This window comes from Bos grunniens, chromosome 3, assembly GCF_055505025.1.
Source record: "Bos grunniens cultivar Pamir isolate PY7600 chromosome 3, Bosgru_T2T1.0, whole genome shotgun sequence".
NCBI classification, from domain to species: Eukaryota; Metazoa; Chordata; class Mammalia; order Artiodactyla; family Bovidae; genus Bos; species Bos grunniens.
The window spans coordinates 9,175,872-9,188,437 of NC_141167.1; the positions used below are offsets into that span (position 1 = coordinate 9,175,872).

A 12,566-nucleotide genomic window follows, 5' to 3' on the forward strand; every position below is an offset into this window, starting at 1 on the left:
TCTAAAAATATCTGGGCATTTGTTAATATGAAATGATTACTTTTAAACTTCTAAGAATGAATTGTATTTGGATTGTTTTGAATCTATATTTTCAATTATTATTAGAGCTAAATCTGTGATTAGTCAATTCATCCCATTTTATCTTTTCTTTTATACAATTTCTCTATAGAGTTATTTATAGTTATCTCTATATTGAGTTATTTGTTCATCCTTTGTTGGGTAGCTACTTCCTCGAGTTAACAATTCAAACTGAGACTTTGGTTGACACTCATTTTAAGCTCTTGGATATCTCATTTTAAGTTCTTGGATATCTGCAAATGACTATCTCTTGCTGCATATGTGAAGCTCCCAACAATTTTTTTTTTCTTGAACAAGTCTAAAAATCCCTCCTTCATTTTCTGGAATCGAAAATTTCTGGAATTTTCACGTAATCTGAGAATTGTTGATTTTGGCTTCTTGTAGTTTGTTTTCTCAGCCTGGGTTCCAGTAGCTTTCTTCTGCCCTTCACCCTTATAAACTGGAAAACTTGCCAGGCTGGTTTTGATTTCTCCTGGTATACAGTGAACTCTTTATCCTATATACACAGATTTTCCCTTAATCTCAGAAGAGTTTTATTATTTCTATTCTATCCATCAGGTTCTTCTCCTCAGAAATACTTCTTATCAGTATGTTGGTTCTTTGGCTGCTGGGTCTCTTTATTTGCCATCTTCTCCTTTATCATTTTCAAGTCCTCGTCCTTTTTTCTCTTTATACGGAGCTTTTCCGGTTTGGCCGCCACATCTCTGAATTGTTTTTCTATAGCGTCAATTCTGCTCTTTGCTGGTTCATATGCCAATTTAAAGTGTGCAATTGCATTTCTTTAAAACTTTTGTTTTTTATAGCTGGCTCCCCTCATAAATAAAACTTTTAATTTGTAACAATCACAAAGGTGTAGGAGAAGTTGGAATTATAGTAACAAAACTTTCTCCATGAACCAATTGAAAGTTAAGTTGCCAACATGATATCCCACAACCACAGAATATTTCAGTGTGTAGTTCCTATAAATAAGCACATTCTCCCACACAATCACAATACAAGCACCAAAGGAGGAAATTAACACTGATACATTGCCATCTAATCCTTACATTCCATTCAATTTCTACCACTTGTCTCAATATAGTCCTTAATAGCTAACACATCCAGTTCAGAAACATGCATTGCATTTTGTTGTCGTATTTCTTAGTCTCCTTTAGACCATAACAGTTCTAAAGTCTTGCTTTGACCTTTCTTGACTTTTACACGTTTGAAAATGACACACCAGCTACCTTCTAGTATGTAACCTGTATCACATTACCCTCAGTTTAGGTCGGATTCCTCATGATTAGATTCAGGTCGTGCATCTTTACAAGGAAGCAATGCCGGGTTCTTCTCATTGTCTCCTAACAGGTGGGGTATGATTTCCCCTTCTATTAATCTTTCAGACAGATGACTCTTATTTGGAGTCCACATTACCTAGACTATTATGCTAGAAGTAGATGTTTTCTAAAATTTGCTTCTATTTCCCAAGCTGTGTGTTTCTAAGGGTATTTTTCTCTGTAATTCAAATCCTATTTTGTCACTTTTGAAAATACTGTAGCATATTGTCATAAGTCTCCTTAAGGTACTTTTCTTCTTTTTGGTTCTTCTATGAAAAGAAATTTATGTAGGGCTAAGGTTTGCCTATAAAAAGGCAAACATTATTTCCCCTACTCCATTCCCAATTTCTACTCTTTGCAAGTCTGGCTCCTTCCTTTTCTTTAGTTCTTGTCGCAAGTACCACCTCTTAAGACATGCTTCCCTCAATTATTCTATATGAAGTAGATTCTCTATGCTTTTGTTTGCTATCTTATCTGTTTCTTTCATAGCATGTATTACAAATCACAAAGATTTTGTCTAAACGTGTTTGTTCCCTCTCTTCTTGGGGAAAGAAAACTGTATGGGGAACAGACATTTCAGAGAGCAGGAAGCATGCACAGTCAGCGATGATAAGAAAGAACGCTTACCCTCGTCATCAACAGAAAAGTGAAATGCTATTCACCAGGTAGGCAAAAATTTAAAGTCCAGTAAAACCCAGTGTCTGCAAGAATGTAGTGCTATAGCAGCTCTATCTCCATGACGAGGAAGAGTGGGAGCTGTTAAAACTACTTTGTGAGACTGATTTGGCCTTAGCTAGTAAAACTGAGTCGGAGAAGGCAATGGCATCCCACTCCAGTACTCTTGCCTGGAAAATCCCATGGACGGAGGAGCCTGGTAGGCTGCAGTCCATGGGGTCATTAAGAGTCGGACATGACTGAGCGACTTCACTTTCACTTTTCACTTTCATGCATTGGAGAAGGAAATGGCAACCCACTCCAGTGTTCTTGCCTGGAGAATCCCAGGGATGGGGGAGCCTGGTGGGCTGCCGTCTATGGGGTCGCACAGAGTCGGACACGACTGAAGCGACTTAGCAGCAGCAGCAGCAGTAAAACTGAGTATGTGAATACTTACAACCTCTCAATTCCACATGGGCATGTACCCCAGAGAAATTCTTGTTCATGGGAAGGAATGTGCAACAATGCTCATATTGTTTGAAATAAAGTAATTTAAATGCCTATTAAGAGTAGACTAGATAAACCACTATTTTCACACAATGAGATACTAGACAGCATTGAAAAGTGAAACTAATCTAGTCACATGCATCAGCATGAATTTCTAAAGCTTAATTTTGAATGAAAAAAGCAGGTCACAGAAGAACACTTACTGAACCGTTCTACTTACATAACAGAAAAACCATGCTAAATGAAACAATATGTATTTTTGGAGACATACACCTATGGAGTAAAATCATCATGAAAAGCAATGAAAGATTAGCAGAAAATTTAGCAAAATTCATAACCCTGATTAACTCTGGGGGGTTGGGCAGGGGGCATATTGGAGGTGGTGCACGGGGCTTCAAGAGCACTGGTGGTCTTTTTTGCAGGCTCAGCTCTGGGTGTTCATCTTATTTTTCTTCTTTAAATACACACATGTATGTTACACACTTTTTACAAATTGCTAATATTCTACAATTTATCAAAAACCCAATGAGTGGGTGGAAGGTGCCTTCTTGTTCACTCGGCCTCTTACAAACAGTATCTCCCACCCAAACCTGCTGGTCTGCGTTGATCCTCTCACCCAGGCCCTTGCCTGCTCCTCTGGCCCGTGAGGCCTTGGTCTGAGCTGGCACTGGAGGGTCTCATGTCTCATCTGAGGGCATCAGGGGCACAGTGGCCAGGACACACAGAGGAGCAAGAGATGTCCTGGGCAGACTTACTCAGGAGAACTCGGGAACAAGGACAGCCCAGGGCAGTGCTGGGCCTCCTTCACCTATGCCTGGACCAGGTGGGGTTAAGACACAAGAGCAGGGATAAGAAACCTGGCTTTAGGAGGAGGTGACTTCATACAGATCCTTTTACTCTCCAAATACAATAATAATGATGATCATGACAATGATGATGATGATTATTAAAACTGCCACTTGTTGAGTAACTTTGCTTTAGTTACACAAATTTTATTTCTTAATTGAATTTTTTGAGATCATTGTAGATTCACATGCAATTGTAAGAAATAATACAAAGAGATCTCATGTATTGTTTACCCAGTGATTCCTAATAGAAAACATCTCGCAAAACTATGGTATAATATCACAGCTGGGGTATTGACCCTGATACCATCGAGATGCAGAACATTTCCATCACTGTAAGGGTCCCTCATGCCGCTCTTTTATAGTAAACACATCTACTTCCTTCCCATCCTGAACCCCTCCTTAGCCATGGCAACGATGAATCTGTCCTCTTTTTCTATAATTTTTCAAATTTCAAAAGTGTTGTCCAAAATTATATATGGCTCAAGAATCATAGAATGATGTTGCTGTTCAGTTGCCAAGTTGTGCTGCGACCCCATGGACTGCAGCACGCCAGGCTTCTCTGTCCTTCACCATCTCCTAGAGTTTGCCCAAGTCCATGTCCATTGAACTGTTGATGCCATCCAACTATCTCATCCTCTGTTGCCCTCTTCTCCTTCTGCCTTCAATCTTTCCTAGCATCAGGGTCTTTTCCAATGAGTCAACTATTTGCACCAGAGATCAAATTGTCAACAGTGAATGGAATTTAACAATAAAAAGGCACAAAGTCCTTACATGTAACCATCTCATGAGATGGTTAGATAGCATCACTGACTCAATGGACATGAATTTGTGTAAATTCCAAGAGATAATGAAGGATAGGGAAGCCTGGCATGCTACAGTCCATGGGGTCATAGAATTGGACACAACTTAGTGACTGAACAACAATTATTACATGCGATACCTTGGATTAATCTCCAGAATTATATTGAGTGAAGAAAAGTCTATCCCCAAACATTACACATTATTGAGTATCTTTAATACTTTCTGCCTAGAGCTAAGCATTCCCCTGCATGAGTTCATTTAACTCTGTGAGATTAGGCACTGATATAATTGCCATCTTGTGGGTAATGAAGTTGAGGCTCAGAAAAGTCAAATGACAGCCTCATGGTCACGCAGCTAATATATGGCATAGGTTTGAACCCAAGTCTACGATGCTGGAGTCCACACTCTGTCAGTCTGTGGGCCAGTCCTATAGAGTCAAAATAACAGAGCCTTCAAAACTAGGGTCCTGGGGCTTCCCTGGTGGTCTCGTGGTTAAGAATCCACCTGTCAATGTAGGGGACATGGGTTCAATCTGTGGTCTGGGAAGATCCCACATGCCGAGGAGCAACTGTTCATCACAACTACTGAGTCAGCAATGAAGACTAAGACAAAAACAAAACAAAAACAAAAACCTTAGGTTCTGTTCATCGGGTGAGAGGTGTGCCCAACCAGAGGGGTGTGGGTATGAAGGCAGAGCGAGGGCAGGGTCTCATCACCATGTCACGCTCACCTGGGCCAGCACTCCTGGGAACGGTGACTGGAGCCGCCCGTGCTCTCAACAGTGTTGTTTCAGTCTCTTTCTGCCTCAATATCACTGCCTCTCCCGAGGACTTGGGGCTGAATGCATTCAAATTTCGATAAATACATGTGTGAGGTGTTAGCACCACGTGGTCTCACCCCAACAGCCAGCGCAGAGCTGCAAGGGCTGGGTTCTCCTCCCAGTTCTAGCCGTGTGGTTCTGGGCAAGCCCTCCTGCCTTCCTTGGCCCTCATTTCCTCATTTATAAAGTGGGGGTAATAATAGCTGCCTTACTAACTCACAGGATCCTTAGAGGTCATGAACTCCAAGCCCTTTGTGCTGCAGGTGAAGAAACTGAGCTAGGGAGAGACCTACACAGGTCAGACACTTGGCCTGAGGTGGAGCCAGGAATAAAGTCAAGCCTTCCTGATTTCAGTTCATATAGATGTAACGTTCTGCAAATCATAAACATGGGGGCTTATTTCTTGGCTGGGCACAAGCCCATGGAGAACTTTCTATAAGTTTTCCTAAGCTGTGTCCACTGTAATAAAAATGAGGAAATACCTGGGACCATAATCTTGGACTTTTATGAGAAAATAGGTTGTTGGTAAGGACAGACACACCTTGCATTGTTCATGCTCCTGTTCTTGAATTTTCCCCAAGTTCCTTTGTGCACAGTACTTCCTGTGGGGTCAACAGAGGCTCTAGACACCTTTGGAGTGGGACCATTCTCTAGAATGTGCTGAGGGATGAGGTGGGGCACAGGTAAATGGATAAAACAACCAGGGAGCTGATATGTGAAAGATGAATAAGAAGACTCACCCTGCTGCCTCTGAACTTGAACTTGGCACCAAGGATCAGCCTTGTGGGCTTCTCCACCCTACCAGTGTGGCAGTGAAGGAAAACTCACATTTATGGAGCCCTGTGCTGGGAGCTCTCACATCGCTACAGCTGAATTCTCATAACCCTGAGGACACTGAAGGCTTTCCTGGTGGCTCAGACGGTAAAGAATCTGCCTGCAATGCAGGAGACCTGGATTCAGTCCCTGGGTTGGGAAGATTTCCCTGGGAGAAGGGAATGGCTACCCACTCCAGTATTCTTGCCTGGAGAATACCATGGACAGAGGAGCCTGGCGGGCTACAGTCTATGAAAGCAAAGAGTCAGAAACGACTGAGCGACTAACACTTTGTATCTTCTCAGGACACTGAGATGGAGAAGCTATGTCACTCGTCCCCAGACCCCAAACTGGCAAATGCAGGAGCCAGGAGGCAAGCCCAGCCTGGACTGAAAAGTCTGGCCCTCTCGTCCTTCCTGGACCAGGCTTTCATACTGACCAGAGAAAGCTATGGCGAAGATCCCGCCCATGGCTGACTCGTGGTGGAACTGGAGCAGGACCTGGTTGGATGAGCTGTACATTGTCTTCTTGGCAAAGCTCCGGCTGAAGGCTCCAAGCTGTGGGGCTGTCTTCTGTGGCCCATCCCTGCAAGAGGATAGAAGATCCTGCATGTCATGCGTCACCATGCCTGCCTGTTCTAACTGGTGCATCAGTGGCCTTCAGTGAGCAAAGAGACACACCCATGTTGCCTTCCTGGGCCCAAGGATTTCTTCCCTGGAATTTTATCTAGTCCCTTCCATCTGATCTCAGCCATTGTCTGGAAACTCAGTGAAAAATCCATTCAGGGCAGTCAGGTGACAGTTATCCAGCTCTGGGAATTCTGAGAACAGAATGCTACTATCTCCTGCTGATTCCCAGAAGCTCTAAACAAAGGAATTTTAAAAAGATATCTTTGTTCAGAGATTCAGAGGTTTGGAAAAAACTGTCGAGGAAACTGTACTAATCAACTAGTAATTCACATTCTCATTTTAAAATTAACACAAGAAACTCTAACTGTATAACTCAGAGCTGAGCCGTCCAACTTGGTAACCACTAGGCTACACGTGACTATTTCCATTTAAATTATTTAGAATTTAATCAATTTAAAAAATCAGCTCCTCAGTCACTCTAGTCACATTCGAGCGCTCGAGGGCCACATGTAGAGAGGGGCTATGATATCGGACCGCACAGATACGGAACGTCTCCATCACTGCAGACACTTCTGTGGTCAGCATTGGCTCAGCATGAGATGCCAGTGGGACTTCGTAAAAGTCCACTGCACAGCTCTTCCCTTAGTCTGGGTAGCTTATCCAGTAAACGCAGAATTTTGGTTTGGACTCTGGAAACACTGAGAAAAGTCTGCTCATGGATCCAGATTCCCACACCCATTGGTATTTTGACTGACCCCCAGCAGAATGCCAGGTGGGGAACACACTGCCCCGCTAGTCCTTTCCCATCGAGGAGTCAAAAGGGCTGATGGAAGCTGAGTTCTTAGGCCACTATGCTTGAGACCCAGGAGGCTGACAGCCATTAAAACTATCCAGCCCTTGGTTTTCTGGACTAACAGATGGGTGACCCAGCTGAGAGCCCAGCTCAAGCCCCTTTCCCTGCCGACACGGCAGCTGGCCCTACCAGACGGTGATGAAGTCTCCAGAGGGCTCTGTCTGCAGCAGGCTGAGGTTGAGGCGGACGCCATGACCAATGGGGACGGTGATCAGCCAGATGCAGTCCTGGGAGCTGGAGTAGGGACTGGGGAAGCCCGGGGAGTACACAGTGCCATTGAAGGAGGTGATGTTGCTGCCGCAGGGGACTGCCAGGGAGAGGACACAAACACAGGAGTGCTCAGATCACCTCCCCCGTGAGAATTCAGGTGATTTCCCAAAGCACGAACTGTCCTGCTCCAGGAGGCTGGGTGGGATGGGAAGACAAGGCCGGGCTGAGGATGGCTGGGCCTGGCTTTTCCTGCTGTTCCCAACATGTCACATCCTGAGAGGCCCCCGATCTTCAGCACAGGTGCCTCTGTGGGCCTGTCTCAGCCTCAAACCCTCTTTTCTCTTTCTCATTAAAGAGACCTGTCCAGGAGGAAGAACACACCAAAGCTACCACCTCTCCTTTCCTAGGAATGCTAGTCAGGGTTTCACTATATTTACTGGGAAGGGGTAGAAAATTATGATGGTATCTTTTTATCTTATTATTCTAGGATTCCGGAGAAGGCAATGGCACCCAACTCCAGTACTCTTGCCTGGAAAATCTCATGGACGGAGGAGCCTGGTAGGCTGCAGTCCATGGGGTCTCGAAGAGTCAGACACGACTGAGCAACTTCACTTTCACTTTTCACTCTCATGCATTGGAGAAGGAAATGGCAACCCATTCCAGTGTTCTTGCCTAGAGAATCCCAGGGATGGAGGAGCTTGATGGGCTGCCGTCTATGGGGTCTCACAGAGTCGGACACGACTGAACTGACTTAGCAGTAACAGTATTCTAAGATTCTTGGATTGGTACTTTGACCTTGACTTAAGAGTTGTGGATTCTTGGGACTTTCCTGGTGGCCAGTGGTTAAAAATCTGCCTTCCAATGCAGGGAACACAAGTTCGATCCCTGGTGGGGGAATTAAGATCCCACATGCCATGGGGCAACTAAGCCCGCATGCCGTATCTACTGAAGTCTGTGGTCTAGAGCCTGTGCTCCACAACAGGAGAAGTCACCCAATTAGAAGGGTGAACACACAACTAGAGACTCGTCCCTGCTCACCACAGCTAGAGAAAGCCCGTACACAGCAACAGAGACCCAGCACAGTCAAAATAAATAACTATTAAAAAAGCAATTGCAGATTTTTATAGTGAGGCTAAGGTTGGATTCGAATCATGGCTCAACCATTAACTTGACTAGATAGCTTCAGATTAGTAGGGTAGTCTCTCTATCTTCACCTATAAAACAGGACTAAGACCCCCTCCTCCTAGGATAGTGGTTGATCATCAGATGAACTCATGCATATAAGATGCTCAGCCAGTGTGAGCTCACAGAGAGGGCATCTGCTACACAGACATGCCCCTCTCCCCATCTTCCTATCTCCCCACAGCAACACCCACTCTTACACTCAGTCTGATCTAGGCTTTAGGTTGAGCTTCCCTGGTGTCTCAGATGGTAAAGACTCTGCCTGCAATGTGGGAGACCTGGGCTCGATCCCTGGGTTGGGAAGATCCCTTGGAGGAGGGCATGGCAACCCATTCCAGTACTCTTGCCTGGAGAATCCCCATGGACAGAGGAGCCTGGTGGGCTGAAGTCCACAGGGTTGCAAAGAGTTGGACAGGACTGAGTGACTAAGCACACACACAAGCACTTAAAGAGTCCTGGAATTCTCCATGCTATTTGGACTTGGTCACTGTGGAGGAAAATGAGAGATTCTGGGCAAAATCCCCCTGGTCCAGAACAATGAGCGTATTGGCTGGTATGGGTCATCAGTCAGACTCGTGGATGGGGGCAGACTGACCTGAGAAGAAAGCATCCCAACACCTCCAAGCAAAGGCCAGGGCTCTGGGCTCCGGCGAATGTGAGCACATCCTGAAAGTGGTGCGCATGGGCACGCCATCCCTCCTCCATGGACCAAACCACCACTCGCTGCCAGATGCAGCCAGGGGGAGCAAAGGACAGCAAGGATGCCACGGCATGTGATTCTGATCTGTGGCATCACAATCTCCCGGGACACGGTTGAGCGTACCGGTGTCTCCCGCCTAGGGTGGACCGTGCTGTCAACATGGAGTGTCGAGGGAACATTTGCAGGGGAGCTCCTTATCTGGTCCTGGGGAGGGGGAGGAAGTCCTGGCAGAATTCACTTTTAGACTCAGACCTGAGGGAGGACAAGGGCTATACAGGTAAGGCAGGAGAGAAGAGCAACGTTCTACGAGGAGGGACCAGCATGCGCTCAGAACCAGGGGCAAGAGGGGCAAAAATGGAAAGCATTTCAGCTGAGCTGGAGCGAACTGTGAGAGTGGAGAACACGGGGAGGTCAGCGGGGTCCAGGTCCTGAGGCATAGTGTGCGCTAGCTCCAGGGGGCTGGACAGTTACCCCAAGCGAGGTGGGAACAGCTTGCTAGCTTCTCAGCAGGGCCGTGTCTAGAGTACAGTAAGTCCCCTACATATGGATGAGTTCCATTCAGAGAGGGCATTTGTAAGTCCAATTTGTTCGTAAGTCCAACAAAGTTAGCCCAGGTACCCAACTAACACAATCGGCTATATTGCACTGCTCTGACTGCACTGTTCTGTAATAGGTTTATAATACTTTTCACACATAATACTCTAATACATTAAAAACAAACAAATACAAAAAATAAAGAAAACAAGATACTAGAGTATCTTGAAAAGTAAAAGAGTACAGTACAACAGCTGGCATACAGGGGCTGGTGTTGAGTGAACAGGCAAGAAGAATTACTGACGGGAGGAAGGAAGGGAGGAGGTGGGAGACGGTGGAGCTGAACGAGCGTCGGCCATAGGAGACGGAGGGCAAGCTGCAACGTCACTCATGCCGGCTGGTGATGGCACAGGTTCTGGTTCCTTGCTGGAACTAGATGTACTTTTGCATCTTTGAAAGTTTGCCACTGTACATGAATGGTTTCAAAGGCTCACCACCCTCCCCACACTGTGAAAAGTGGACTGAGGAACACAAGACTGAAGGCTGGGAGCCAGTGACAGGCCTCATCTAAGTGACCTGGATTAGGGTGGAAGCAATGCATACAGACAGGTGGATGTATTTGAAGGGCAATTAGGATGTAGAATTAGCAAGACTCAATGACTAGACAGGATAGGTGAGAGGCAGGCTGCCCAAACTGAGTACCAAGTAACCAGGGGACGAGAGGGGCCTTTCACTCTAGTGAGGATTTCAACGTAATGGCAGAAAGAGGATGGCTTCCACTTTAAACACATTAGGATTTAGGTGCTTCTGGATAAGTGAAGATATTTAGTGAGGAGTTGGATGTACAGGTGAAGAATTGGCAAAGAGATAAAGGTTGCAGACACAGAGAGCATTTGGAGATGTGAGGGAAAGAAGCGAAGAGAGTGTGGGAAATAACTTCAAAGAACAAAAACACTTAAGGGACAAAGAAAAAGATGACCAAAAAAGTTGGCACAGGCAGAAAGGTAATTGGAAATGCGAGAGAAAATGATGTCCTCGTCTAAGCTAAGGGAAGCACTGTCTTAGGAGGAAGAAGGGTTCACGGCTAAAGATGTCTGATGGGGGAAACACTGCTCTTCCATCTCCTGTGACACCATAAAAAGGAGCAAAAAGGAAACAAAAGTCCACAACGAAGCTTGTCATAGAGAGGGTGGCCAGCCAACAATTCCAGAATGGTAGACTGATTATGCACGGGTATGATTTTGAAAATTTGAAAATCTAACTGGGAATTTAATAGTTTTAGAGATTACGACCTTATATTCTAACACCAGAATAGATCAGTTGTGCAAGCAAGGTGTCTTTATCTATGGAGAGTTAATACTTTTCCAACTTGTGGATTTTGAATCAGTTACCGTGCTGGGCACTTTACACACGCCATCTTGGAATCCTCTCAGCTCTTACGAAGAGAAGCCCCATCATACCAAGGAAGAAACTGGAGGTCAGAGAGGTGAAGCAGTTCAGAGAGAAAGCCTAGGGTGATCTGATTCCAGAGCTGGGGCACTTTCTCCTGAATCATACTGTCCTCCTGCTAAACCTTGCCCTTTCAAGACAAATTCCAGCTTCTCCTCAAGGAAAAGGAAGGGAAAATTGAACGGAGATGTGTAGACATGGATAGGGACAGCATGAGCTCCTGGTCCTCCTCCACCCTGATTCTGGTTAATGAAGGCCCAGGAAAGTATCCCCTGTAGCTCTCTGATATCCTCAACTCAGATGTCTCTAGGTTCATGTAGGAGAAGGGGAATAAGTTGGGGGGGTATGAAGAGAGGAACAAAACTTTTCTAGAAAGATGCTTTCTTCTCTTCTCCCTTTAGGAAAGCACCATGATTGACCCTCTACCTCTCAGCATATCAGTGTCTTTGCTTCTGACTGGGACATCTGGCCCATGAGGTTGGCTGTTCCCAAGGGCTGAGAATGTATTCCTTTGGCTTTGACCTGTGTCTCCTCCAGGTCCTCCCTAGTGTTGGCCCAGAGCTCTGCGCCCAGTCTGGATAGGCTCAGTCCAGTCCATATGAAAACATGATGGACAATGTTTGCTAGGATCTCCTAGCATGGGTGATCCCACGGAGCAGGCACGTGCGTGAACCCTGTCCTGAAAAAGAATCACCAGGACTAACTGAGGAACATACCTTCACACCTGGGCAGGGGATGGTCCCAGTTCCGGTTGGTGCCATGTTGACATGTGAGGACAGGGTGGCCCATCAGTTGATACCCTGGGAGGCATTCGAAGGTCACTGACTGTCCAACATTGTAGCCAGCTCCCCGAACAATGCCGTTGGCAAAGGGCTCTGGGTCTGGACATTCTTGAAGTTCATACGCTGGGAAAGAATAAGAGAGAAGGTTTTTTTTTTACTCTCTCTGGGCATTTTCTCCTCACCCAGGTGTGCCAGGGAACTGGCAGGTGGCACTAGTGATAAAGAATCTGCCTGCCAGTGCAGGAGACAGAAGAGACGGGAGTTCTTATCCCTGAGTTGGGAAGATGTCCTGGAATAGGAAATGGCAACCAACTCCAGTATTCTTGCCTGGAATATTCCATGGACAGAGGAGCCTGGAAGGATACCGTCCACAGGGTTGCAAAGAGTCAG

The 12,566-nt window shown here is 45.7% G+C and overlaps 1 protein-coding gene across 2 annotated transcripts in view; it reads right to left on the reverse strand.

The window, feature by feature from the left end:
• Positions 1-12,566, reverse strand: part of CSMD2 (CUB and Sushi multiple domains 2) — a 693,739-nt gene that overhangs the window by 88,320 nt on the left and 592,853 nt on the right. For both annotated transcript variants that reach the window (XM_086378081.1, XM_086378078.1), the window contains exons 42-44: positions 12,111-12,299; positions 7,449-7,626; positions 6,277-6,422 (exon numbers count right to left, since the gene is read on the reverse strand). In XM_086378081.1, the coding sequence (XP_086234207.1) occupies positions 6,277-6,422; positions 7,449-7,626; positions 12,111-12,299 (513 nt within the window). The remainder of the gene's footprint in view (positions 1-6,276; positions 6,423-7,448; positions 7,627-12,110; positions 12,300-12,566) is intronic.